Below are 24,544 nucleotides of genomic sequence, written 5' to 3'. Positions count from 1 at the left end.
CAGGTTTCGAGATATTGCGTTTCTGGATGGGGTATCGAATATATTGCGTATACCTCCCGAGGAGATCACGAATGGATGTGGTTAGAGAGATTCGAGCGCGCACGGAGGCGTTTTTTTTTTTTTTGCAGACTGTCGTTTCGTCCCGCGAACCATACGCGACTGGAACAGCAAAGGGAGGTAAATGACATTGGCACGTGAAGTGCCCTCCGCCACACACCGTTGGGTGGCTTGCGGAGTCTAAATGTTAGAGGTCGGCTGTCGGTGTGTGCTTTTGATGAAGGCAGATTCGGTGCGTCTGTAGTTGCGGATGGCGGTTAGCCACCCTCGCTGAAAGCGGCGAGGGGCGGCGGCGCCTCGGTTGGCCGGTGCCCATGTTGCGCAGGCGGCGCTCGTTTTTGTTTTGCGGCGGGCAATGTTGTGAGAAACGGGCGCGAATGTTGGCGGGCGAGGTGGCCCGACGGCCGCGGGCCGATCGGGAAACTGTGGGAGGGCGATGGGGCGGCGGAGGTGCGTTTGCACGGCCGTCATCGCCGCACGCCTCCGCTTGTGTGGCTGTGGCGGCGGCCGCGCTGGCCGGGCTGGCGCGGCGACGGTGCGCCAGTTTTGCCGAAGGTTTGGCCATTGTGGCGGGTCGTCGGCTGGGGCTGTGGGGGCGGCATTTGGGCGGGGGCGGCGATTCTCGGCGGGCCGAGCCAGGCTGTGGCGCGCGGTAGCTGCAGTTTGGCCGTGGTTTGCGGCGCTGCCGTGGCGACTGGTTGGCGACTGTGGTGTGGCCGTGTGTAGCCCCATCCTCGGTGGTTTGAATGGCGCGGGTGGTTGCGGCGCAGGTTTGGGGCTGGTCCGCACAGGCTGTCGGACGTTGGGCGGTAGCAAGCGCGGGAGGCGCGGCGCGGCGGCGCGCAGAGTGGCGGCCGCTCTCTCGGCCGTCCGCGCCCGCCCGCGACACTGGCCGGGCCTGGCGGCGCGGCGGCTATTCTCTGCCGTGCTTGCCGCCTTGCCGCTCTCTCTCGCTGTTCTGTTGTTGTGTGTACGCGCGTCGTCCGTCGAAATAATGGCAGATCAGGCGGCTACGAACGAGACTGCTGCGGCACCCGCCGCCACCGGCACGACGAAGAAGGCCAAGTCTGCGGCGTCTGCGAAGAAGCCGCGCGCCAAGCCTGCGCACCCGCGCACCTCTGAGATGGTGACGGCCGCCATCAAGAGTCTGAAGGAGCGCGGCGGCTCGTCGCTGCAGGCGATCAAGAAGTACATTGCCGCGCACTACAAGCTGGACGCGGAGAAGCTGGCGCCCTTTATCAAGAAGTACCTCAAGTCGGCCGTCGTGGCTGGCGAGCTGGTGCAGACGAAGGGGAAGGGCGCGTCCGGCTCTTTCAAGCTTGCCGGCGCCGGCGGCGGGGCGGCCGAGGGCGGCAAGGCTCGTGCCGGCGGTGCGAAGAAGAAGCGCGCCGCTCCGGCCAGCAAGGAGAAGAAGGGCGGCCGCGCGGCCGGCGCAAAGAAGGCTGGTGGCGTGAAGGCGGCGACCGGTCGGAAGGCGGGCGCCGCCAAGAAGGCGTCTGCGGCGTCGGCGGCTCCCGCGGGTGCGAAGAAGGCGGCTGCGGCCAAGCCGGCCAAGGCCAAGTCGCCGTCGAAGGCGAAGAAGGCCGCCAAGGTTCCGACGAAGAAGCCGAAGGCGCCGCGCCCGAAGAAGGCGACGACGCCGTCTAAGGCGAAGGCGTCGCCCAAGAAGAAGAAGTAAAGTAGTAAAGTTAAAGAAAGGCAAGGGAGAGGGGTTGGCGCTTGACGCCGTCGTCCCCCACCGCCCTCCCCCGCGTCGTCTTAGTGGCGCGCGATGGCACGGCTGCGGCTGTCGCGCGGCCCAAAACGGCCCTTCTCAGGGCCATCAAAGGACGTCGGGAAGGCGTTGATTGTCGTGCATGCGCCGGTGTGGTTGGTTGGTTGGTTGTGTGTGACCCTTGTGGGTACTGTTTGCGTGCCGTGGTGGTTGGATTGTGGTGCCGGTGGCGGTAGGCGGCGGCGCGCGGTAGCGGAGCGGTTGTGGCCGTTTGTTGGTCTTTTTATTTTATTTTATTTGTTTTTTTTCTTTTTTTGTTTTTGTTGTTGTTGTTGTTGTAGTTGTTTTGTTTTGCGGCGGCCGACGTTTGGTTGCTCATGTATGTTTCTGGAGACTCTTGTTTGTTTGTGTGTTTGCTTGCTTTGCGGATGTCGTGTCTTTTGTGTGTGTGTTGTGTCTCTCTCTCTCTCTCTCTCTTTGAAAGCGGCGGGGGGACGTGAGACGTGGCAGTGGCCGGCGGGAATTGGGAAGGCGCGGTGGCGTTGACGTTGTAGTGTAGCGTAGCGTGCGCGCGCCTCGGAGACGGCGGCGGCCAGCCACCCGTGGTGTGTGGTGACGTCGTCCGGCTGTTGTGTGTGTGTATTGTGAGGGATGGGAGTGACGTCGATTGTTGGCGAGAGCGGCTGTGGACGGGAGGGGAATTGGTTGTTGTTGTTTTGCGGGGCGGCAAGACCGACAAAAGTTTTGCTCGCGACGGAGAGATGTTAGTGGCCCTGAAAAGGGCCGTTTTTGTTGGGCGGGCGCGCGTGCGCGGCGCGGTTTCTAGGCGCGCTCGCCGCGGATGCGGCGCGCGAGCTGGATGTCCTTGGGCATGATGGTGACGCGCTTGGCGTGGATTGCGCACAGGTTGGTGTCTTCGAAGAGGCCGACGAGGTAGGCCTCGCTGGCCTCCTGCAGGGCCATGACTGCGGAGCTCTGGAAGCGCAGGTCGGTCTTGAAGTCCTGGGCGATCTCGCGCACTAGGCGCTGGAACGGCAGCTTGCGGATGAGCAGCTCTGTGCTCTTCTGGTAGCGCCTGATTTCCCGCAGGGCGACGGTGCCCGGCCTGTAGCGGTGGGGCTTCTTGACGCCGCCGGTGGCGGGCGCGCTCTTCCTCGCCGCCTTGGTGGCGAGCTGTTTGCGCGGCGCCTTTCCGCCGGTGGACTTGCGGGCCGTTTGCTTTGTGCGGGCCATAGCGGTTAGCGGCGTGGAGGTGCGTGCGGTACACGAAGCGTCCGGTGCTGCCTTGACAACGGGCCCGCGCGGCCCCGCGCCGCGCTTATATGCCCTCGGTGCGCGTGGTGGGGGGAGGGCGGGCCAGAGTCTATATAGGGGGGCGGCGGCAGAGAGCTCGCACATTAAACTTTCCTGGCTACTGTGTCTATCGTACCGACCGACCGGGCGACGCCGTGGCAGGTGGAACTGCAATCGTCATACACAAAGACATCGAGCACACAAACATAGAGCTCCCTGAACTGGAAAAAATCGAGGCTACGGCCGTCAGAGTCAAGTTCAACGGAGCCTACACCACACTGATATCGGTATACAACAGCCCTGTAGGCATTTCAACACGCGATATCAGCACATTACTCAACATTTCACCGCGAGTAATCGTCGCTGGAGATCTGAACGCAAAACACCCAGAATGGAATTCACGCATACGAAATCCCAACGGCAAAAAACTGTACGAACATTCACTTGGCAGAAACTACATTATACTAGCGCCGACTGAACCGACGCACATTCCCTATCAGAGGGGACTCAGGCCAGACGTGATAGACATGGCCCTCATCAAGGGCATTACAACGACACTCAACGTTGCCGTTGAAAACGATCTGCCCTCAAACCACCAACCTGTAATACTATACATTGAGGAAACACTGCAGCACATGGAACAACGCAAGATGTTGGACTACGGGCGTGCAAATTGGACAAGGTTCAAGCAAACGCTCGATAGCCACATCCCACCTATACACGAAATTAATGAAACAGCACAAATTGACGAGGCAGTAGAAACCCTCACTAAAGCCGTCCAGGACGCAATGGCAGGCACCATACCTGATCGCACCTCACAACAACGCAGTGCGGCCCTGCCCCAGGAAATCCTGGGCCTAATCTCAATGAGGAATCGCCTCAGGAGACAATGGCAGCGCACCAGGCGTCCGTACTTCAAACGGCACATTAACAGACTACAGGGCATCATACACGATAAAATACAAACACATAGAACACAACAGTGGGACCAAAAACTCGAAGGGCTGGACACCACACGACCTGGCGTGTGGCAACTAGCCCGACACTTCACCAGGGAGAAAATATACACCCCAACGCTTCAAGGGCCCGACGGACCTGCATACTCAGCGGAAGAGAAAGCAGAACTAATGGCCCGAACACTCGCAGCGTCATTCACACCGAACCTGGTACCATCAGATCCAGTGTTCACACTTGCTTCTGACCAAGAGGTTACACGCATTCTAGCCCAACCATCGCGCGACGACATTCGACATGCTAGCACAGCCGAAGTCTCCTGGGCTATAATGCATTCCGCCGCTAGGAAAGCCCCTGGTCATGATGGCATTCAAAACCGTGTCCTCCAGGAGTTCACGGATAAAGCAACTGAGTACCTAACACACATAACGAATGCCATACTAAAACACCAACACTTCCCCGCCTTTTGGAAGACGGCCAAGGTCCTGATGTTCAGGAAGCCGGGGAAAGACCACAGCCTCCCACAAAATTACCGACCCATCAGCCTTCTGAGCTCGCTCAGTAAGATTGTTGAGAAGGTGATTCTCAAACGCATCACTAGGCACTGCATAACAAATGACATCCTGAGACCGGAGCAATTCGGCTTCAGGAATCACCACTCCACAACACAACAACTCCTACGGGTCGTTGAACATATAACACATGGTTTCAACATAAACAAAGCTACAGGGGCAGTGTTCCTGGACATCGAAAAGGCTTTCGACCGTCTATGGCACAACGGCCTCATTCGCAAACTCAGCGACGCGGGATTCCCCGACGGGCTGCTGCGTCTCATACACTCATACCTCACAGACAGGAGTTTCAACACTGATGTGCAGGGAAAACAATCAACACGACACGGTATACACGCGGGAGTACCCCAGGGAAGCATCCTAGGGCCCCTACTGTTTAACCTCTACATAAACGATCTCCCAACCACACACAACACAATGATGGCAATCTACGCGGATGACACAGCCATCCTTGCGCAAGATTGGAAACCATCAAACATTACGTCACGCCTACAGACTGCACTCAGAGTGGCCGAGCCTTGGTTGGAGAAATGGCGTGTTAGAGTAAACGTCGACAAGTGCGAAGCCGTTCTGTTCACTAGAAGACCGAAGCAACTGCGCAAACACCGTTACTGCAGACCAATAACCCTACATGCACGCCCAATACGTTTCCGCGAGAAAGTCAAATACCTCGGTGTCTGGCTGGACCGGAAATTACTCTGGGGGGACCACATACAACACATGACCAACCGAGCTAGCGCGAGGCTCAAACAGCTCTATCCTATGCTCAACAGGCGTAGCACACTGAACAGAAGGGTGTCGAGGTCCATGTACATGACACTTATCCGACCCCTGATGACGTACGCAGCTCCTGTCTGGGGATACGCTGCGCCTACACGCCTGCGCCGTCTGCAGCTCATACAAAACAAAGTACTCAAAATCATAAGCAATGCTCCACGATACACACGCATCGCGGACCTTCACCGGGAATACCGACTTGAGACTCTCACGGAGGTAATCCACAAACTCACCACAAGACTTTACAGAAACTCCAGACATTCGCAGAACCCGTTTATTCTGAATCTGGGGAACTACGACCACAACCATAGATGGAAACATAAAAGACCAAAAGATATACTTGTAAGGGCATAACATCTATGGCCAAGCATACGCAAACATAACGGCACAGGCGAGCCCCTGTTAATCAGACGCTATTACTGGATATCCAGCTGAAATACACTGCCGAACAACTGGCACCACACAGGGAAGCCGTACCGTACACTGCATGCAAACAAGCTCCACACATCCCCCACACAGTGAGACGATCTATGGCCGATCTCCCACTACTGTATAACGATCTTGATTGTTCCAGGAATGTAGCAGCTGCAGCCACTGGGATACATCGCCATCGCTTGTCACGGTAATGATGCATGATACCCATACTAACAAATCCAACCTTGCATGAGCTATCGCAGCTAGTAAGCCACTACTGCTCTTACTACCCATCCCACTGTCGCAGAGGTTTTTTTTCCCACGGCACGAGCCATGGCACTTTTTTTCCCTCTGCTCTTCAAATCGCTACCCTCACTCGCGTTTCGTCCACTATCTATCACCTGATGGACCGTGTTAATGCGTAGTCTTACCCAGACGCACGGACAACATCACAGCCCAGCATCCTGTGATCCACTTACTAGATAACTAACATGTTTTACGGAGGTGACAGTAGAACTTTTGGTTTGGTCACCACGTTGGTGCGGGCGTGGAGGGGCCCCATCTTCTAGAGCTCGCACCGTAGCCGACTCGCTAGCGCCGGGTGAGGAGCTGGCGCTTGTGTTTTTTCGCTTGCTTGCTTTGAGGAGGAGGAAGGAAGAAGAATGACAGGCCGCGGCAAGGGAGGAAAGGGGCTGGGCAAGGGTGGCGCCAAGCGGCACCGCAAGGTGTTGCGCGACAACATCCAGGGCATCACGAAGCCCGCCATCCGCCGCCTGGCTCGCAGGGGCGGCGTGAAGCGCATCTCTGGTCTGATCTACGAGGAGACCCGCGGAGTGCTGAAGGTGTTCCTGGAGAACGTGATCCGCGACGCGGTGACGTACACTGAGCACGCCAAGCGCAAGACTGTGACGGCCATGGACGTGGTGTACGCCCTGAAGAGGCAGGGGCGCACCCTGTACGGTTTCGGCGGTTAGGCAGGCAGGCAGCCAGCCAGCCAGCCAGCCGGTGTGCTGTGCTGCGTTGTGGCCTTCCCGCGGCCGTGCCGTGCCCGTGCTTGGTGGGAGAGACGAAAACGGCCCTTTTCAGGGCCACCACACTGTTCGGAGATTGAAAAGTGCGAAAGAGTCTGTGTTGCCTGTGCGTGTTGTTGTTGTTGTTGTTGCTGCTGCGCGTGCGTTAGTTTTTGAGTTTGACGCGATGGGCGCGGCTGAGTCCAGTGTGTGCGTGGTTTGTTGTTTGTTTGTGGCGTGGGCATAGGCGGGCGGGCCGGATCGATCGATCGATCGGATCAGCTGTTTGGTTTTTTTGTCTGTGCCACGCGCGCCCCTTTAATTGAAACATTATAATGCTAACAATGATCATCACATTATCGGTGTATCGATGTCGTTGTCGTTTGGAACGCGACTCTGTGCGTGCGCGGAGGGGTGCAGAAACAAAAAAGACAAAAAGAGAGAAACGACAAAATGTGTGCGCGTTCGGCCACACGGGCTGTGGACAAGATGGCGGACGTGCGCCGGCGCTGGCTGTGCAATGTATGTATGTGGACGTGTTGTGTAAAGTGCGGCGAGCACGGACGACGGAAACTTTGCTTTGGACGTAGGTTTGTGTGGTGGCCCTGAAAAGGGCCGATTGTTGTGAGCCGAGCCGGCAAGGCAAAGGCAGGCGCGTTTGCGTGCAGGGAGCACGCAAGCGCAGCGCCGCGCTCTCTGTTTAGGCCTTCTTCTCGGTCTTCTTTGGCAGCAGGACGGCCTGGATGTTGGGCAGGACACCACCCTGTGCGATGGTGACGCCCGACAAGAGCTTGTTGAGCTCCTCGTCGTTGCGGATGGCGAGCTGCAGGTGGCGCGGGATGATGCGCGTCTTCTTGTTGTCGCGGGCCGCGTTTCCGGCCAGCTCGAGCACCTCAGCCGCGAGGTACTCCATGACGGCGGCGAGGTAGACGGGCGCCCCGGCGCCGACGCGCTCGGCGTAGTTTCCCTTGCGCAGGAGGCGGTGGATTCTGCCGACCGGGAACTGGAGCCCAGCCCTGCTTGAGCGGGACTTTGACTTGCCCTTGACTTTGCCTCCCTTTCCGCGTCCGGACATGGCGTTTGGCTAGTTGAAACACGTAACGTAACGGTGCGAGCCGCAGCGAGTCGAGCAGCGGAGTGCGTGGCGGCGGGACTAGGGTGGGGGTCCCTTTATGGGCTCGGGTGCGGCGGCCGGTTGCGCGCGCGCCCCATTGGTCGGCGGCCGCAACAGGGCGAGCTGGTAAAGGTGGGGTGTTGCGGTAGCGGCGGGTGCCACTGTGTGGGGAGACGCTGACTAGAGCGGAGCGCTTGCTGCTTGCTGTACGTTCGAGATGCCGCCCAAGACTAGCGGGAAGGCCGCCAAGAAGGCTGGCAAGGCGCAGAAGAACATTTCGAAGGGCGACAAGAAGAAGAAGCGCAAGAGGAAGGAGAGCTATGCCATCTACATCTACAAGGTGCTGAAGCAGGTGCACCCCGACACGGGCATCTCGTCGAAGGCGATGAGCATCATGAACAGCTTCGTGAACGACATTTTCGAGCGCATTGCGGCCGAGGCGTCTCGCCTGGCGCACTACAACAAGCGCTCGACCATCACGTCCCGCGAGATCCAGACGGCTGTGCGGCTCTTGCTGCCTGGCGAGCTGGCCAAGCACGCCGTGAGCGAGGGCACGAAGGCGGTGACCAAGTACACGAGCTCCAAGTGAGGGGGTTAAGGCTGTAGGGAGCTCCCCTCCGTTGCGAGAGCGGCAAAACGGCCCTTTTCAGGGCCACCAAATTGCCTTTGCGGGAAGAGCGGAATTGTTGTTTGTGTGAGGCGGCGCATAGCTACCCGGTTTGGTTGGTTGCGAAGCAGCTGGTGGTGGTTATGCGTGCTCGCGAGTCTTGGCGTGGTTGGTTGGTTGGTTGTTTGTCGACACATAGACAGGAGGTGTTGTCTGTGTCGCTGATTCCTTTCCTTTCTTTGTCTCTGTCTGCCCGGTTAGTCACGTGACTGCAATTGAAACCCCTCGCGATTGTTGGATGTCACCGTTAGGGCCGTCTGCGGGTTTGTTTGTTGTCACATCATACATACATACATACATGATGGCGAGGGTGAAATGTTGTGTTGCCGTCTACTATTCCCTTTGCTGTACGGCGTGGAGGTGTGTTGGTGACGTTTTAAAAAAAAAAAAATGGACGTGTCTTTACTAGTCATTAAGAAGACGCAAGAATTGTACGGGCGGGTGGGGTAGGCGACACGCACGGTGGTGTACCCATTTATTTGGCCCTTGATTTTGATAGCCGTTTCTGCAGTTGATTTGAATGATTGATTGTTGTGCGCACGCACGCCGGTGTCGTCATTCAAGGTGCACGTGTGTTCGGTTCAGTGACGGTAGACGACGACGGCCGTTGTTTGTTGTTATGGGCGTACACGCGGTTGTCTGTGTCCCCCGGTGAAATGGCCGGTTTGTCGGTGATGTGATGTGATGTGATCCGATCCGGCGGCCCTGAGTAGCTGTCTATGGGCATCATGGCAACGTGTCGGTCTGAACACCCGTCTCACTGTGGCACCGTCGGCGCTGCGAACGGTGACGAAAGGCTGACTGTGATCGGTCGGATGTCATGTCTTGTCTGGGCAGAACGTGTGGAATGAGCAAAAAAAAAAAAACTGTGGGGACGGAAACAATGGTGGAGGAGGGGAACGAAAATAATAAAACGAAACGAAACGAAGAAAAAGAAGAAGGAGAAGCAATCACCGGAAAACGAGACAGGGGAAAAACGGAGAGGCGCTGTCTAGAGCAACGGAACGTTCCCGTGCATTGCAGCCGCACTGACATGCGTTTACGGCGCGGCTGCAAGTGTCGGCCGTGGTGACGGCTGAATTGCATTGCCTTCCCGGATGCAACGTTCGCCCGATATGGCTCGGAGGAAGAATCTATGAGAGAGTGCCTTGCCCTTGCCGTTTCGTGTGCGGTGTAGCGAATGATGTGTGTGTGTGTGTGTGTATGTAGTGGGGAATGGATGGTCGATAGCTGCCGTCACGGTCGAGATAACGCAGTCAAAGGTGTCGCGAAAAAGTGTGTTAGCCGTGGTTGGTTTGTGTGTTTGTTTTGTTTTTAAAGAGAAGGGACGAGAGAAAGAAGGTAGGTGGAGAGTGCGTTGCGTGTTGCGAACTGCGTCCGTGAATACGGCAGTATTTGGTGGTGGGCGTGCCCTTGCAGGTGGCCCGGAAGGCGTGTTCGTTTCGCGGTAGTGTGGACGGGTGAGGGGCACGCGTAACGCTGCGCTGCTGGCATATTCGGGAGATGGGAGGGGGCGAAAGGAGAAAGGAGACGCGGAGGGCGCGTGCGGGTGGTTCGCGCTGCGCTCGGCGGTTGTGTTTGTTTGTGCAACAAATGTGTTGCCGGGAGGGGGACCGTTGTTGTGGTGGTTGCGGTTGTAGCCTCCGACGCGGCTGGCAGTGAACAACGTGAGACGACGGATGCGTGGCTGGGGCGGCGCATGTCGCCGGTGCCATGCCTTTAGAGCCGCGTGGTCGGGGTGTGCGCACCGCGTGTCGTGTTGCGAGACATCACATGTGCTGCTGCGCACCGGTGGCGTGGCGTGGCGTGGCGTGGGGGCGAGGAGAGCGAGCCGCGCCAGTACCGCGCGGTGTGCTTGTGCGCCGGAGAATGGCACACTGCGCCTGCCCGTTGAGGAGGCTGATGGCCGTGGTGTGGTGGAAATGGAGCGCGTCGGACGTGTACCAATGAGAAAGAGAAACAAAGCAAGCAACCACGAACGAAAGGTGGAGGGCGGCATTGTGTCACATGTGGCGGTGGGGAAAAACGAAAAAAAAAAACAAAAAACAAAAAACAAAGACGTTAAGAAAGAGGAGAAACAACAAAGACAATGAGTCGTGCGTTCGCGAGGGGGGTGGGTGTGCGTGCGTAACGCCGGTACGCGCAGTGCGGAGCCCAACGGCTGTGTCGTCGGCCGAATGGGTGCGGGAATAGAGGCCGCGTCGGCACGGAGAAGGAAGGACGCACGCGCGCTGCGGCGTTGGCGCGGTTTGCGGCTGGCGCCTTTGGTGGCAACGGCCAGGACAAGCAGCGGTGTATGGTGTTGTGCGGGGCGGACAGGGGCGGCGGTGGTGGACGGGGAGGAGGCGGTGGCGTGTGTGGTACGGCGAAAACGGGACGGACGGCCGGCGGATGTTGAGAGGCGCCGCCCGCGCACGCACGCAGACACACAGAAGGGAAGAGCGAGAAAGGAACAAATGGAGGGGGCGAATGTGGAGGTGCGGGGAGGGGGAGGCGGTGGTGTTTGTGGGCATGTGGTGGGAGAGAAGGGCGGGGGCGGAAGGACAGCAGAGGCGCGAGGCGACAGCCTGTGCTTGTTGCTTGCTTGCGTCTTTTTGTTTTTTTATTTTGTTTTTATCCTTTGGTCGCCTTGGAGCCTGTCGGTCCCGTCCGTGTGTGGCCACGCTGTGGGTGCGTGTATGTTTGTACGTTTCGTTTTTTGTCTTCTTCTGCAGCAGAGGCGGCCAGCAAATGCGTGCGGTTGGATGGATGGGCGGCCACGGCACGGCACGGCACCGCACCTGTGCCCAAGGAGGAGACGCTGGCGGCGGGCCACCCTCGGATGCGGCCGGCCGGGGCTGTGTGCGCCGCTGCAACAACAACGAGTAAACAAGACGAAGACGAAGCGGATGGCTGGTGAGTGCATTTCGGCGGTAGACAAGGCAGTGTGTGATGTGGCGTTGTGACGGGGGGGGGTTTGCTCACGCGGCCTCGTTGTGTTGATGCGCAGGAAGACGAGATGCGGGCAGACGCGTACAGAGAGACGAGCCCGGTCTGCAGCAGGATGTGTGGCGCGCCGAGTGCAGAGCAGCGCGCGCCGGCTGGGCTGGGTTCGGCTGGGCCCGCCCGGCGGCGGGCCGCGCCGTTGTCGCGGACGTGAGCGCCCCCTGGCGGGTGGTCGGAGGCGGCGCGGTGGACGTGTGGCTGGTTGGCAGTGCACATTGCGAGTGGCTGGCTGGCTGGCTGGCTGGCGGGCGGGCGGTCGGCGGCGGCGGCGAGAAGAGAGAGGAGGTATGTGTTGCGGGCGCCTTTGCTGCGCTGCGTCGTTGCGTGCCTGGGCGTGCGCCTGTCGACTGTGTGTGACTGTGTTGGGCGTTGTGCCACGTACGTGTGCTCGGCCGAAGGCAGGCGTCGGAAAGAAGAGGGCGAAGGGCAGGAAAGTGGGTCGGTGTGCGTGCGTAGCCCGTGATGTGATGATGTCACGTCACGTCATGTGTTTGCGAAGCGGCTGCCGAGAGGTGTGTGGTAGCGAGCGGGAATGTGCGTTTGGTGGTTGCGGCGTGAGGTGAGGGTGGGAGAATATTGGGGCGGGCGGGCGGGCGGGCGGGCCGGCCGTTGTTGGTGGTTCCTCCTGTGGTTGTTTGTGCAGCTTTGATGGCAACGTGGAAGGACGCCGGTTTCGTGCCTTTGCGTGTGGTTGTCGACGGTGACTGGTTGGGGTGTGCGCCGATGCACGTGCCATGTCGTTAGTATGTTTGGGTCGTGAGTGTTGTTTTTGGCTGTGTTGTTGTGTACGGGAAGGGGGGGGGGGGAGAGGAGGAGGCGGGTGGATAGTGCGTGCAGTAGTGTCGTTGCGACGGGCGCGTCGGGTGGAGCTGTGCGTAGTGGCGGAAAGGTGTAGGTTGCGGGAAGGGAGCCCGTCGTGTGTCGTGTCGGTGTCGTTGACGGGGTCGCGTGCGTGCGTTGTGAAATCGAGTGTGGCGGGAAAGGAGCAGTGTGCCGCTGGCGTCGTGGCCGTTAGCAGAGGCTGTGCTTGTCCGTTTGTTACCTGTTGGACGCTTGGTGCGAGTTGTTTGCTGCTGTTGTTGTTGTTATCGTTGTCGTTTGTCGCCCCCGTCTCGCGGGTTGTTTTTGTTTGTCGGCTGTGCTGTGTCGGCGAGCTGTTTTGCGGTGCGTGAATGTGTTGGTGCAAAAGTGGCGGCGTTATGGCTGCGCCCGCGACGAGCCGCGGGCGCGCCATTGATGATGTTCAAACACAGAGCGGCTGTGTGCAATGGGAGGCCTGCGTACGGGTAGCGGTGTTGTCGTACGTGCATCCGGCCCGGTGCGGAAAGCGCCGTTGCCGTTTGCCCCTTAGTTGCCAGCCATGTCGCGTGAGCGGCGGGTTGCCTCTGGTCGACGTGGTGCCTCGGGTTTGTGGTTTTTGGTGCCCTTTGGCCGGTGGGTGGTGTTTAATTTTGTTTTTGTGTGTGTGTGTGTTTTATATCTGCCTCCTGCTCGGTCTTGCGGCGGTTTGGTCGACGTCGTCTGTAGTTTTTGCGGCTTGCCGACGACCGACCGACCGACACACCTTTGAAACCTACGTGTGGCGCCCGAAGGTGAACGTAACCTGACCGCGGACCTCTCGGCGCCTTAACCTAACCTAACCTCTAACCTAAGATGTCCGGCCGTAGAGGTAGGTGCGGCCACCTGACGCCTCACGTCCGAACGCTTAACCTAACTTTGACGCTTAACCTAACTGTAACCCTTAACCTAACCCACGTCCACCTAACCTAACCTAACCTAACCTAACCTAACCTAACCTAACCTCACCTTAGGGTGGTGTACACCGCGAATGCCTTAGGGCATGTTATGTTATATAGTCTTAGGTGGAGTCCACTATACGCAACAAGCGGCTACACGGGTAGCAGGGGTTGTGTGGCGTGGGCTGGGCGGTTCTGTTTAGGTTGGATGGCCCTTGGGCAAGTACGGAAAGGGCAACGGGCGCGGGGCAAGGTCAGGACATGCGGGGACCAAGCGGCAATCGGTATTGTAATTGTCAACTGTCGAAGCTCTGCGTTGGTAAAGTACCGGAACGTCAAGCGCTGATAGAAAGCGCCGAAGCTGCAATCGTTATAGGTACAGACGGTGCTTTAGAAAGGATAGCGTGCATGCAACCGGTGGTGGAGTGGTTCGTCGCTGTTAGTAGTAGTTTATCCTGTGTAGTGAAGTAGAAGTGGTGGACGGTTCCTGTGAACTATTGTGGGTGGAGGGTACACTCAACAGCCGAGCTAGGTTGATAATTGGCTCCTTTTACCGACCTCGCGACTCAGCAGCATTAGTGGCCGAACAAGTGAGAGAAAATGTGGACATACATTTTCCTTTCCGCAGCGTGTTACAGTCTTAGGTGGAGATTTCAATGTGCCAGATGTTCAGGACGGGTGGTAGGGACAGAGCATCGAGTGACAGTATACTGAGTGCACCATCCGAACGAAAAATGCCGCGAGCAATTAAACAGAGAGAGAACCGACTCGTGGAGATAACATCGTGGACCTACCGATGACAAACAGACCCCGAACTTGTCGACTCTGTATGTGCAGAACAGGGACCCAGTGAACAAGAGGCCGTTGCAGCATCGCTGAATATGGACGTTAGTAGGAATATACAAACAAAAAAACAAAAAAAAACAAAAAAAAAAAAAGGGAGGAAGGTTTATCTGTTTAGCAAGAGTAATAGAAGGCAGATTTGAGACTACCAGGCAGATGCAAACGCAAATGTCTGCTCCGACACTGACAATGTTGAGTGTTTATGGAGAAAGTGCAAGGCAATCGTAAAATGCGTCTTAGACAGGTACGTGCCGAGTAAAACTGCGAGGGATGGGAAAAACCCACCGCGGTACAACAACCAAAGTTTAGGAAACTATAGCGAAAGCAAAGAGAGCTTCACTCAAAGTTGAAACGCAGCCAAAACCTCTCAGACAAACAGACGCTAAACGATGTCCAAAGTTAGCGTAAGGAGGGCTATGCGTGAAGCGTCCGGTGAATGCGAAAGTACAATTCCATGTACCGACGTGACAGGAAATCAAATCAAATCCTAGGACGTTGTGGTCGTACGTTGAATCAGTAGTAAGCGGCTCGAAGCGGCACATCCAGACACTCCGGGATGATGATGGCATTGAAACAGAGGATGACACGCGTAAAGCTGTGAAATACTAAACACCTGTTTCCAAAAGCTGTGTCACGGAGGACGACCGCACTGCAGTTCCTTCTCGCACAAACGAAAAAAATGGCTGACATCGAAATAAGTGTCCAAGGAGGAATAGAAAAGCAACTGGAATCACTCAACAGAGGAACGTCCACTGGACCCGACGGGATACCAATTCGATTCTACACAGAGTACGCGACAGAACCTCCTAACAGCCGTGTACCGCAAGTCTCTAGAGGAACGGAGGGTTCCAAATGATTGGAAAAGAGCACAGGTAGTCCCGGGCTTGAAGAAGGGTCGTCGAGCAGATGCGCAAAACTATAGGCCCTATATCTGTGACGTCGATCGGTTGTAGAATTTGAGAACATGTTTTATGCTCGAGTAGTAGCATGTCGTTTTTTGGAAACCCAGTGTCTACTATGTAGGAATCAACATGGATTCCGGAAACAGCGATCGTGTGAGACCCAACGCGCTTTATTTGTTCATGGGACCCAGAAAATATTAGATACAGGCTCCCAGGTAGATGCCATTTTGGTTGACATCCGGAAGGAGGGCGTTCGATACAGTTCCGCACTGTCGCCTGATAAACAAAGTAAGTGTCTGCAGAATGTCGGACCAAGTGTGTGGCTGGACTGAAGAGATTGTAGCAAACAGAACACAGCATGTTGTGTTATCAATGGAGAGACGTCTACAGACGTTAAAGTAACCTCTGGCGTGCCACAGGGGAGTGTTATGGGACCCATTGCTCTTCACACACAATGTATATAAATGACCTAGTAGATAGTGTCGGACGTTGCATGCGTCTTTTCGCGGATGATGCTGTAGTATACAGAGAAGTTGCAGCGAAAAATGCAGGACGATCTGCAGCGGATAGGCACGTGGTGCAGGGAGTGGCAACTGTCCCTTAACATGTATTGCGAATAATATAGAAAGAAGGACCCTTTATTGTATGATTGAGTATATGATAGCGGGACAAACACTGGTAGCAGTTACGTCTGTAAAATATCTGGGAGTATGCGTGCGGAGTGATTGGGAGTGGGATGATCATCATATTAAAAAAAAAAAACAAAAAAAAACAAACAAAAGTAATTGTTGGTAAGGCGGGTACCAGGTTGCGATTTATTGGGAGAATGCGTAGCAAATGTCGTCCATCAACAAAGGAGGAGGTGGCTTACAAAACACCCGTTCGTTCGACCTATACGTGCGTGTTGCCCATCAGTGTGGGATCCGTACCAGGTCGCGTTGACGGAGGCGACGGAGACGATCCAACGTTTCGTCGCAGGGTCATTTGGTAACCGTGATAGCGTTACGGAGATGTTTAACAAACCCACGCGGCAGACTCTGCAATAGAGGCGCTCTGCATCGCGGTGTAGCTTGCTCGCCAGGTTTCGAGATATTGCGTTTCTGGATGGGGTATCGAATATATTGCGTATACCTCCCGAGGAGATCACGAATGGATGTGGTTAGAGAGATTCGAGCGCGCACGGAGGCGTTTTTTTTTTTTTTGCAGACTGTCGTTTCGTCCCGCGAACCATACGCGACTGGAACAGCAAAGGGAGGTAAATGACATTGGCACGTGAAGTGCCCTCCGCCACACACCGTTGGGTGGCTTGCGGAGTCTAAATGTTAGAGGTCGGCTGTCGGTGTGTGCTTTTGATGAAGGCAGATTCGGTGCGTCTGTAGTTGCGGATGGCGGTTAGCCACCCTCGCTGAAAGCGGCGAGGGGCGGCGGCGCCTCGGTTGGCCGGTGCCCATGTTGCGCAGGCGGCGCTCGTTTTTGTTTTGCGGCGGGCAATGTTGTGAGAAACGGGCGCGAATGTTGGCGGGCGAGGTGGCCCGACGGCCGCGGGCCGATCGGGAAACTGTGGGAGGGCGATGGGGCGGCGGAGGTGCGTTTGCACGGCCGTCATCGCCGCACGCCTCCGCTTGTGTGGCTGTGGCGGCGGCCGCGCTGGCCGGGCTGGCGCGGCGACGGTGCGCCAGTTTTGCCGAAGGTTTGGCCATTGTGGCGGGTCGTCGGCTGGGGCTGTGGGGGCGGCATTTGGGCGGGGGCGGCGATTCTCGGCGGGCCGAGCCAGGCTGTGGCGCGCGGTAGCTGCAGTTTGGCCGTGGTTTGCGGCGCTGCCGTGGCGACTGGTTGGCGACTGTGGTGTGGCCGTGTGTAGCCCCATCCTCGGTGGTTTGAATGGCGCGGGTGGTTGCGGCGCAGGTTTGGGGCTGGTCCGCACAGGCTGTCGGACGTTGGGCGGTAGCAAGCGCGGGAGGCGCGGCGCGGCGGCGCGCAGAGTGGCGGCCGCTCTCTCGGCCGTCCGCGCCCGCCCGCGACACTGGCCGGGCCTGGCGGCGCGGCGGCATCGGACTCCGAGCAGCGCTAGCTGTGTGACGTGCACTAAGGGGCGGCGTTCTTACTTCGCACCTGGTGTACGTATCGCAAATTGTCGTGTTGTCAGGGTGACAGGGCGCAGTAGGAGACAGGAGAACGTCCCTGGACTAGCCGGGGCTAGGAATGAGTAGTCCAGGGAATGATGAAGACCCAGGGCCTCAGACGCGGGGGCCCGACCGGGAGCAGGCCGGCCCCCCGCGCGCTGTACGTCCGCGGCCTTCGAGGCAAAGACAAAACAGTAGGGCTGAGGCAGAATACGCGGGTAGGTCTGAGCCTAATCCCAACACCACCCATGAAACAGACGTGGAACTAGCACTCCGACGACAAATCCAAAAACTACAAGAAGCACAACAAGACTCCAACATGGCGACTCTCTCAAATGACAAATCAACCAATCACGACGCACCACGTCAAGACACAGATAGAAACTCAACAAATGAAGACACCAATCAAACATATGACGACGATAACTACTCACATTATTACCACTCTTCTGAATCTGATGTATCCGAACCAGAAGACATGGAACAAGACGATGGGGAAGGGGAATTTCAAACCCCTCCCCCACGTAAAACAGCAAAAAGGAAAAACACAGATGAGGACACTGTACCGCATAAACAATTTTCAATTCAGACAGAAAACAGATTCGAACCTCTTGCACCTCCACCTCAACGAAGAAATAGTACTGTAAATCCTGCAACCACATCCCATCCAACAGCATCATCATCGACTGCTCCTCATGCCATCCCGAAGAAACCGAGAATCCCGCCCATCACTATTCAATACAAGGGACACTACCTCACACTCAATGCTGCTTTAAAGAAACACATGGACGGACCAATACAAGCAATCTACAAAGGAGACACCATCAAGTACCATTTTGATTCATTAAAGGACCAACGGACAGCACTTGACTTTTTTCACCACCACAACATTTCAAACTTCACGCATCAACCACAAACCGAACGAACTTTAAAAGTTGTAATCAAAGGACTTCCCGAAACTGTCACGGAAGCAGAAGTGGAAAAAGACCTACGAGACCTCAGCTTCATGCCGCGAAATGTCCATCAATATAAGAAAAGAGACAACAACACAAAACAACTAAAACCCATGGACGTATTCTGTGTAACTCTCGACCGGAAACCCGAAAATGACGCCATCTACCATGTACGATACATACTAGACACAAAAGTAACAGTGGAATCCTACCAAAACAAAGACGGTCCACCTCAATGCAAAAAGTGCCAAGGGTTTTTCCACACAGCAAACTACTGCTCCATGCCTACTCGCTGTGTCCGCTGCGGTGGCGCACATAGAGCACGGGATTGCAGCCTACCACTAAACGCCACCTCTCACTGCGTAAATTGTAAACAAGACGGCCACCCCGCATCTTTTCGCGGCTGCGAAGAATTTCAAAAAGCAATCCGGATATACCATGCACAACGACCAAAAACCACCACTCCCGCCGTAACAACAATCCAACCAGCAATAAAACACACACCTATGCCAACTCCAGCCGAAGCCAGCCGCAGAGGACGAAGAACATGGGCAAGTCTCCTGACTAACCAGGAATCATCTTCAACCACCCAGACTCATCAGACAACAGATTCAACCGCAAACCAATCAACCGAACCAGCTTCCTTCCTCGACTTCCTAAACCAGATGAAAAACCTTTGGAAAAATTCACAGTGGACCAACATCATTTCCATCATTACCACCACATATCAACAATTTATGACCGCACCTGACTTATTATCAAAAGTACTAGCAATCGCCAGTGGAATAATGAAATTCTTCGCCACCGATAATGGAAATTCGACCGACTAAGAAGCAAAACCTCCGTTTTTGCAATTTTAATGCTTCAGGAATCCATAACAAAGCAGATTTACTAAATGAATTTATTGAAGACAACAAGATCGACATTCTATTTGCCACTGAAACTCATTTACGTCCGTCACAATCATTCAAACTTCGAAACATGATATGCCATCGAACTGACAGAACAAACCGACTGGGAGGCGGAACAGCCATCTTCATTCGCTCTCACATTAGACACAACCCCGAAATCACGCCACAGATGACATCACTAGAAGCCACAATAGTCAAAATTGAAACAGCACAAGGGAAAATAACCCTGGTGGCCGCATACCTCAGCCCCAGAGTTACACTCGAAGAAAATGACTTACTCCAAATATTCGACAATAACAACAAAATTTTACTGGCCGGCGACTTGAATGCTAAAAACACTTCATGGAATTCACGACGGAACAACGCACGTGGAAACACACTTTACAACTTACAAGGAAGACTAAATGCTGTAATTTCCGCTCCTCAAGACATCACTCACATTCCGTTCAATCACCGCCACCAACCCGACGTCCTGGATATCTGTATTACCAAGAACCTGGATCCTGACTTACATCTCCGAACCCTTCAAGACCTCACTTCTGACCACCTACCTGTTATCGGCCACATCGGAAATGCAGTAGAACCTCCACAACCACGACACAAAACCATTATAGATTGGGACCAGTTTCACAGATGGCTGAACAACAACATTCGCCCCACATTGGACCTTACCACTACACAGAAGATAGACAAAGCTATCGGATCGCTAACAGAAAAAATCAAAACAGCATACAAAAAAGCATCCACAACTACAATATTTCCCGTATCAAACGCTCACCATCTACCTCCACTCATACAAGATTTAAAGTACCTGAAAAACGCAGCTAGACGCCGATGGCTCCATACTCGAAACCCAGAAGACAGAAAACAATTTAACAGACTAAAAAAGCAAATCCATCACCGAGTACAGGAATGGAGAGCTGAAATATGGGAAGACCGCATGAGCTCCTTACAACTTCGCAACACAGACGACTGGAAATTAATTAAGAACCTACGACGTACGAAATCTCACAAACCGGCATTACTTCACAATAACGATCTTATCTTTGACGCCCTTAGCCAGGCAGAACTCTTTGCAGCCACGTACGAACAACAGAACACAATAGAACCTCCTGGAAATGCACAACCCGACATCTTACAATATCAACAGCATGTAACAACAACAGCACAGAATATACGTCAGACGCCTCCGCGCGATCAACCAGAACTCACCACTCCAGCCGAAATTAAATCAATCATTAACCGACTTGGCACAAACTCCGCTCCTGGACCGGACCTCATTTCCAACATCCATCTCCAAAACCTGCCAAGAAAACCTCTCGTCCTGCTAACCAGAATCATCAACGCCTGCCTCATCAACCAATACTTTCCTCAAGCATGGAAGATTTCAAAAATAGTTCCGATACCCAAACCTGGAAAAGACCTCAAGCAACCACAGAACTATAGACCGATAAGCCTACTTCCAACCATGTCCAAGCTCCTGGAACGAATCCTACTACCAAGAATCCGACAACCTCTACTCGACGGCAACATTATCAGACAAGAACAATTCGCATTCCAACAAAAACTGTCAGCAGAACTCCAGATCCTCCGCATTACCGAACACATCACCAAAAACATGAACTTATCCAGATTTACAGCCGCAATATTCCTTGACATTGAAAAAGCATATGACAAAGTGTGGAAGGACAACCTCATAACGAAATTAAAAGACCACACTGACATACCGGAATGTTATATAAAAATGATCGACAGTTTTTTACATGACAGAAGGTGTTTTGTCCAGATTGACAACAAACGATCAACCCAAAAAACATTACAGGAAGGAATACCGCAGGGTTCGGTGCTTTCGCCGACCCTATTTACAGTATACGTCAACGACATACCCAAAACTGCAACATCGACAATAGCACAATTCGCAGACGACACGGCACTCCTTGAAACACACCGACGATTATCAACGACAATAAATAGACTGCAGCAACAAGTGGACCTCACCGAAAAATGGGCTGAAAGAAACAGGATTAAAGTAAACCCGGACAAGACAGTTGCCATACTTTTTACACGCCGCAGACCACAGATCCACGACCGAATTGAACTCAATGGAACGCAAATACCATGGACAACATCTGTCAGATACCTAGGAGTAACAATAGACAACAAAATGCTTTTCAAACAGCACATTGAAAACAAACGTCTGCGAATATCAAGAACAATTCATGCAATTTACCCTCTTCTGGCTAGTAAGGAAATGTTCCAAAGGACGAAATTAACCATTTACAAAGCAATAGTCATACCAATGATGCTCTACGGCTGCTCGTCGTGGGGCATAACCAGCAGAACAAATAGAAAACCACTCCAAACACTGCAAAATAGATGTCTAAAACTTATCCTAAACGCGCCATGGTGGACGAGGACTAATCGCCTACATGAGGAACTTCACATGCCAACAGTCGACAGTCAAATTATCACCACTACAAGAAGACTAATTGAGAAAATTGGAAGGCTCAGACCTACCACGCATCAACTACAGGATCTAGCAACAGTAGCACCAACACACCGGCAAAAAGTAAGAGTTCCACTCTCTATCCTAGAAGACGACTAATATACGCAAATCAATAGATCAGGTCAACTACAACAAGAAGCTTCACTAAAATAAAAAATACCAAGATTGTGGGCCTAAAGGACCAAAGTACTGTGCCCAAAGGCTCCCCAAAGAAAAACAAGGTGTCCCATTTTGTGAAATAAATGGTGTCCCCAATAAGTAACCCTACTCCTCACACTTGAGGGGCCAACCTCCTCCGGAGGTAGTACCCTTGCCGACGAAAACAACACACCAAAAAAAAAAAAAAAAAAAAAAAAAAAAAAAAAAAAAAAAAAAAAAAAAAGCGGCGCGGCGGCTATTCTCTGCCGTGCTTGCCGCCTTGCCGCTCTCTCTCGCTGTTCTGTTGTTGTGTGTACGCGCGTCGTCCGTCGAAATAATGGCAGATCAGGCGGCTACGAACGAGACTGCTGCGGCACCCGCCGCCACCGGCACGACGAAGAAGGCCAAGTCTGCGGCGTCTGCGAAGAAGCCGCGCGCCAAGCCTGCGCACCCGCGCACCTCTGAGATGGTGACGGCCGCCATCAAGAGTCTGAAGGAGCGCGGCGGCTCGTCGCTGCAGGCGATCAAGAAGTACATTGCCGCGCACTACAAGCTGGACGCGGAGAAGCTGGCGCCCTTTATCAAGAAGTACCTCAAGTCGGCCGTCGTGGCTGGCGAGCTGGTGCAGACGAAGGGGAAGGGCGCGTCCGGCTCTTTCAAGCTTGCCGGCGCCGGCGGCGGGGCGGCCGAGGGCGGCAAGGCTCGTGCCGGCGGTGCGAAGAAGAAGCGCGCCGCTCCGGCCAGCAAGGAGAAGAAGGGCGGCCGCGCGGCCGGCGCAAAGAAGGCTGGTGGCGTGAAGGCGGCGACCGGTCGGAAGGCGGGCGCCGCCAAGAAGGCGTCTGCGGCGTCGGCGGCTCCCGCGGGTGCGAAGAAGGCGGCTGCGGCCAAGCCGGCCAAGGCCAAGTCGCCGTCGAAGGCGAAGAAGGCCGCCAAGGTTCCGACGAAGAAGCCGAAGGCGCCGCGCCCGAAGAAGGCGACGACGCCGTCTAAGGCGAAGGCGTCGCCCAAGAAGAAGAAGTAAAGTAGTAAAGTTAAAGAAAGGCAAGGGAGAGGGGTTGGCGCTTGACGCCGTCGTCCCCCACCGCCCTCCCCCGCGTCGTCTTAGTGGCGCGCGATGGCACGGCTGCGGCTGTCGCGCGGCCCAAAACGGCCCTTCTCAGGGCCATCAAAGGACGTCGGGAAGGCGTTGATTGTCGTGCATGCGCCGGTGTGGTTGGTTGGTTGGTTGTGTGTGACCCTTGTGGGTACTGTTTGCGTGCCGTGGTGGTTGGATTGTGGTGCCGGTGGCGGTAGGCGGCGGCGCGCGGTAGCGGAGCGGTTGTGGCCGTTTGTTGGTCTTTTTATTTTATTTTATTTGTTTTTTTTCTTTTTTTGTTTTTGTTGTTGTTGTTGTTGTAGTTGTTTTGTTTTGCGGCGGCCGACGTTTGGTTGCTCATGTATGTTTCTGGAGACTCTTGTTTGTTTGTGTGTTTGCTTGCTTTGCGGATGTCGTGTCTTTTGTGTGTGTGTTGTGTCTCTCTCTCTCTCTCTCTCTTTGAAAGCGGCGGGGGGACGTGAGACGTGGCAGTGGCCGGCGGGAATTGGGAAGGCGCGGTGGCGTTGACGTTGTAGTGTAGCGTAGCGTGCGCGCGCCTCGGAGACGGCGGCGGCCAGCCACCCGTGGTGTGTGGTGACGTCGTCCGGCTGTTGTGTGTGTGTATTGTGAGGGATGGGAGTGACGTCGATTGTTGGCGAGAGCGGCTGTGGACGGGAGGGGAATTGGTTGTTGTTGTTTTGCGGGGCGGCAAGACCGACAAAAGTTTTGCTCGCGACGGAGAGATGTTAGTGGCCCTGAAAAGGGCCGTTTTTGTTGGGCGGGCGCGCGTGCGCGGCGCGGTTTCTAGGCGCGCTCGCCGCGGATGCGGCGCGCGAGCTGGATGTCCTTGGGCATGATGGTGACGCGCTTGGCGTGGATTGCGCACAGGTTGGTGTCTTCGAAGAGGCCGACGAGGTAGGCCTCGCTGGCCTCCTGCAGGGCCATGACTGCGGAGCTCTGGAAGCGCAGGTCGGTCTTGAAGTCCTGGGCGATCTCGCGCACTAGGCGCTGGAACGGCAGCTTGCGGATGAGCAGCTCTGTGCTCTTCTGGTAGCGCCTGATTTCCCGCAGGGCGACGGTGCCCGGCCTGTAGCGGTGGGGCTTCTTGACGCCGCCGGTGGCGGGCGCGCTCTTCCTCGCCGCCTTGGTGGCGAGCTGTTTGCGCGGCGCCTTTCCGCCGGTGGACTTGCGGGCCGTTTGCTTTGTGCGGGCCATAGCGGTTAGCGGCGTGGAGGTGCGTGCGGTACACGAAGCGTCCGGTGCTGCCTTGACAACGGGCCCGCGCGGCCGTCCGAGGCACAAGACTGAGGGATGTACCCTCTGCAGTTTGCGAAGTACTAGCGTAGCGAAGACGCTTCTCCTTCTTACTTGAAGCTTGATGTTGAATGACGTGGCGGTTGGAATTTGTGCTTGACTTTTGTGCAATTTTTTTTTTTTTTTTTTTTTTTTTTTTTTTTTTTTTTACAGGTGAAAGGATAGTTAGAGAGATAGTGGAAGAATCTGGAAAACGAATGGCCCCATTGACTGGCCGATTTTTTTTTTTTTTTTTTTTTTTTTTTTTTTTTTTTTTTTTTTTTTTTTTTTTTTAAATAGAAGATAGGACAGTAAAAGGGATAGTAGAAGAGGGTGGAAGACGAAAGGCCCATTGGCTGGCCGAGAATCATGATGACGTAAAAGTAGTGATAGAATAAAGGATAGGAGGAGGAATAGCGTGAGTTGATAGAAAACGAAAGGCCATTTTCCTGGCCTCTTCCTTTTGGTGGCATCTCGCGATGGCGGCGGCAGACAGTCTTGAGGTGG

The 24,544-nt window shown here is 55.0% G+C and overlaps 1 protein-coding gene across 1 annotated transcript in view; it reads left to right on the top strand.

Annotated features, from left to right (window-relative positions):
• Positions 1-24,544, top strand: part of LOC126232426 (uncharacterized) — a 47,281-nt gene that overhangs the window by 5,033 nt on the left and 17,704 nt on the right. The window contains exons 4-7 of the mRNA XM_049942685.1: positions 10,339-10,587; positions 10,719-10,932; positions 11,287-11,436; positions 11,562-11,842. Of these exons, the coding sequence (XP_049798642.1) occupies positions 10,339-10,587; positions 10,719-10,932; positions 11,287-11,436; positions 11,562-11,842 (894 nt within the window). The remainder of the gene's footprint in view (positions 1-10,338; positions 10,588-10,718; positions 10,933-11,286; positions 11,437-11,561; positions 11,843-24,544) is intronic.

Source organism: Schistocerca nitens, unplaced genomic scaffold (genome assembly GCF_023898315.1).
Source record: "Schistocerca nitens isolate TAMUIC-IGC-003100 unplaced genomic scaffold, iqSchNite1.1 HiC_scaffold_504, whole genome shotgun sequence".
Taxonomy (NCBI): domain Eukaryota; kingdom Metazoa; phylum Arthropoda; class Insecta; order Orthoptera; family Acrididae; genus Schistocerca; species Schistocerca nitens.
Note: the sequence above shows the minus strand (reverse complement) of the source record. Positions and strands in the feature narration are given on the sequence as shown.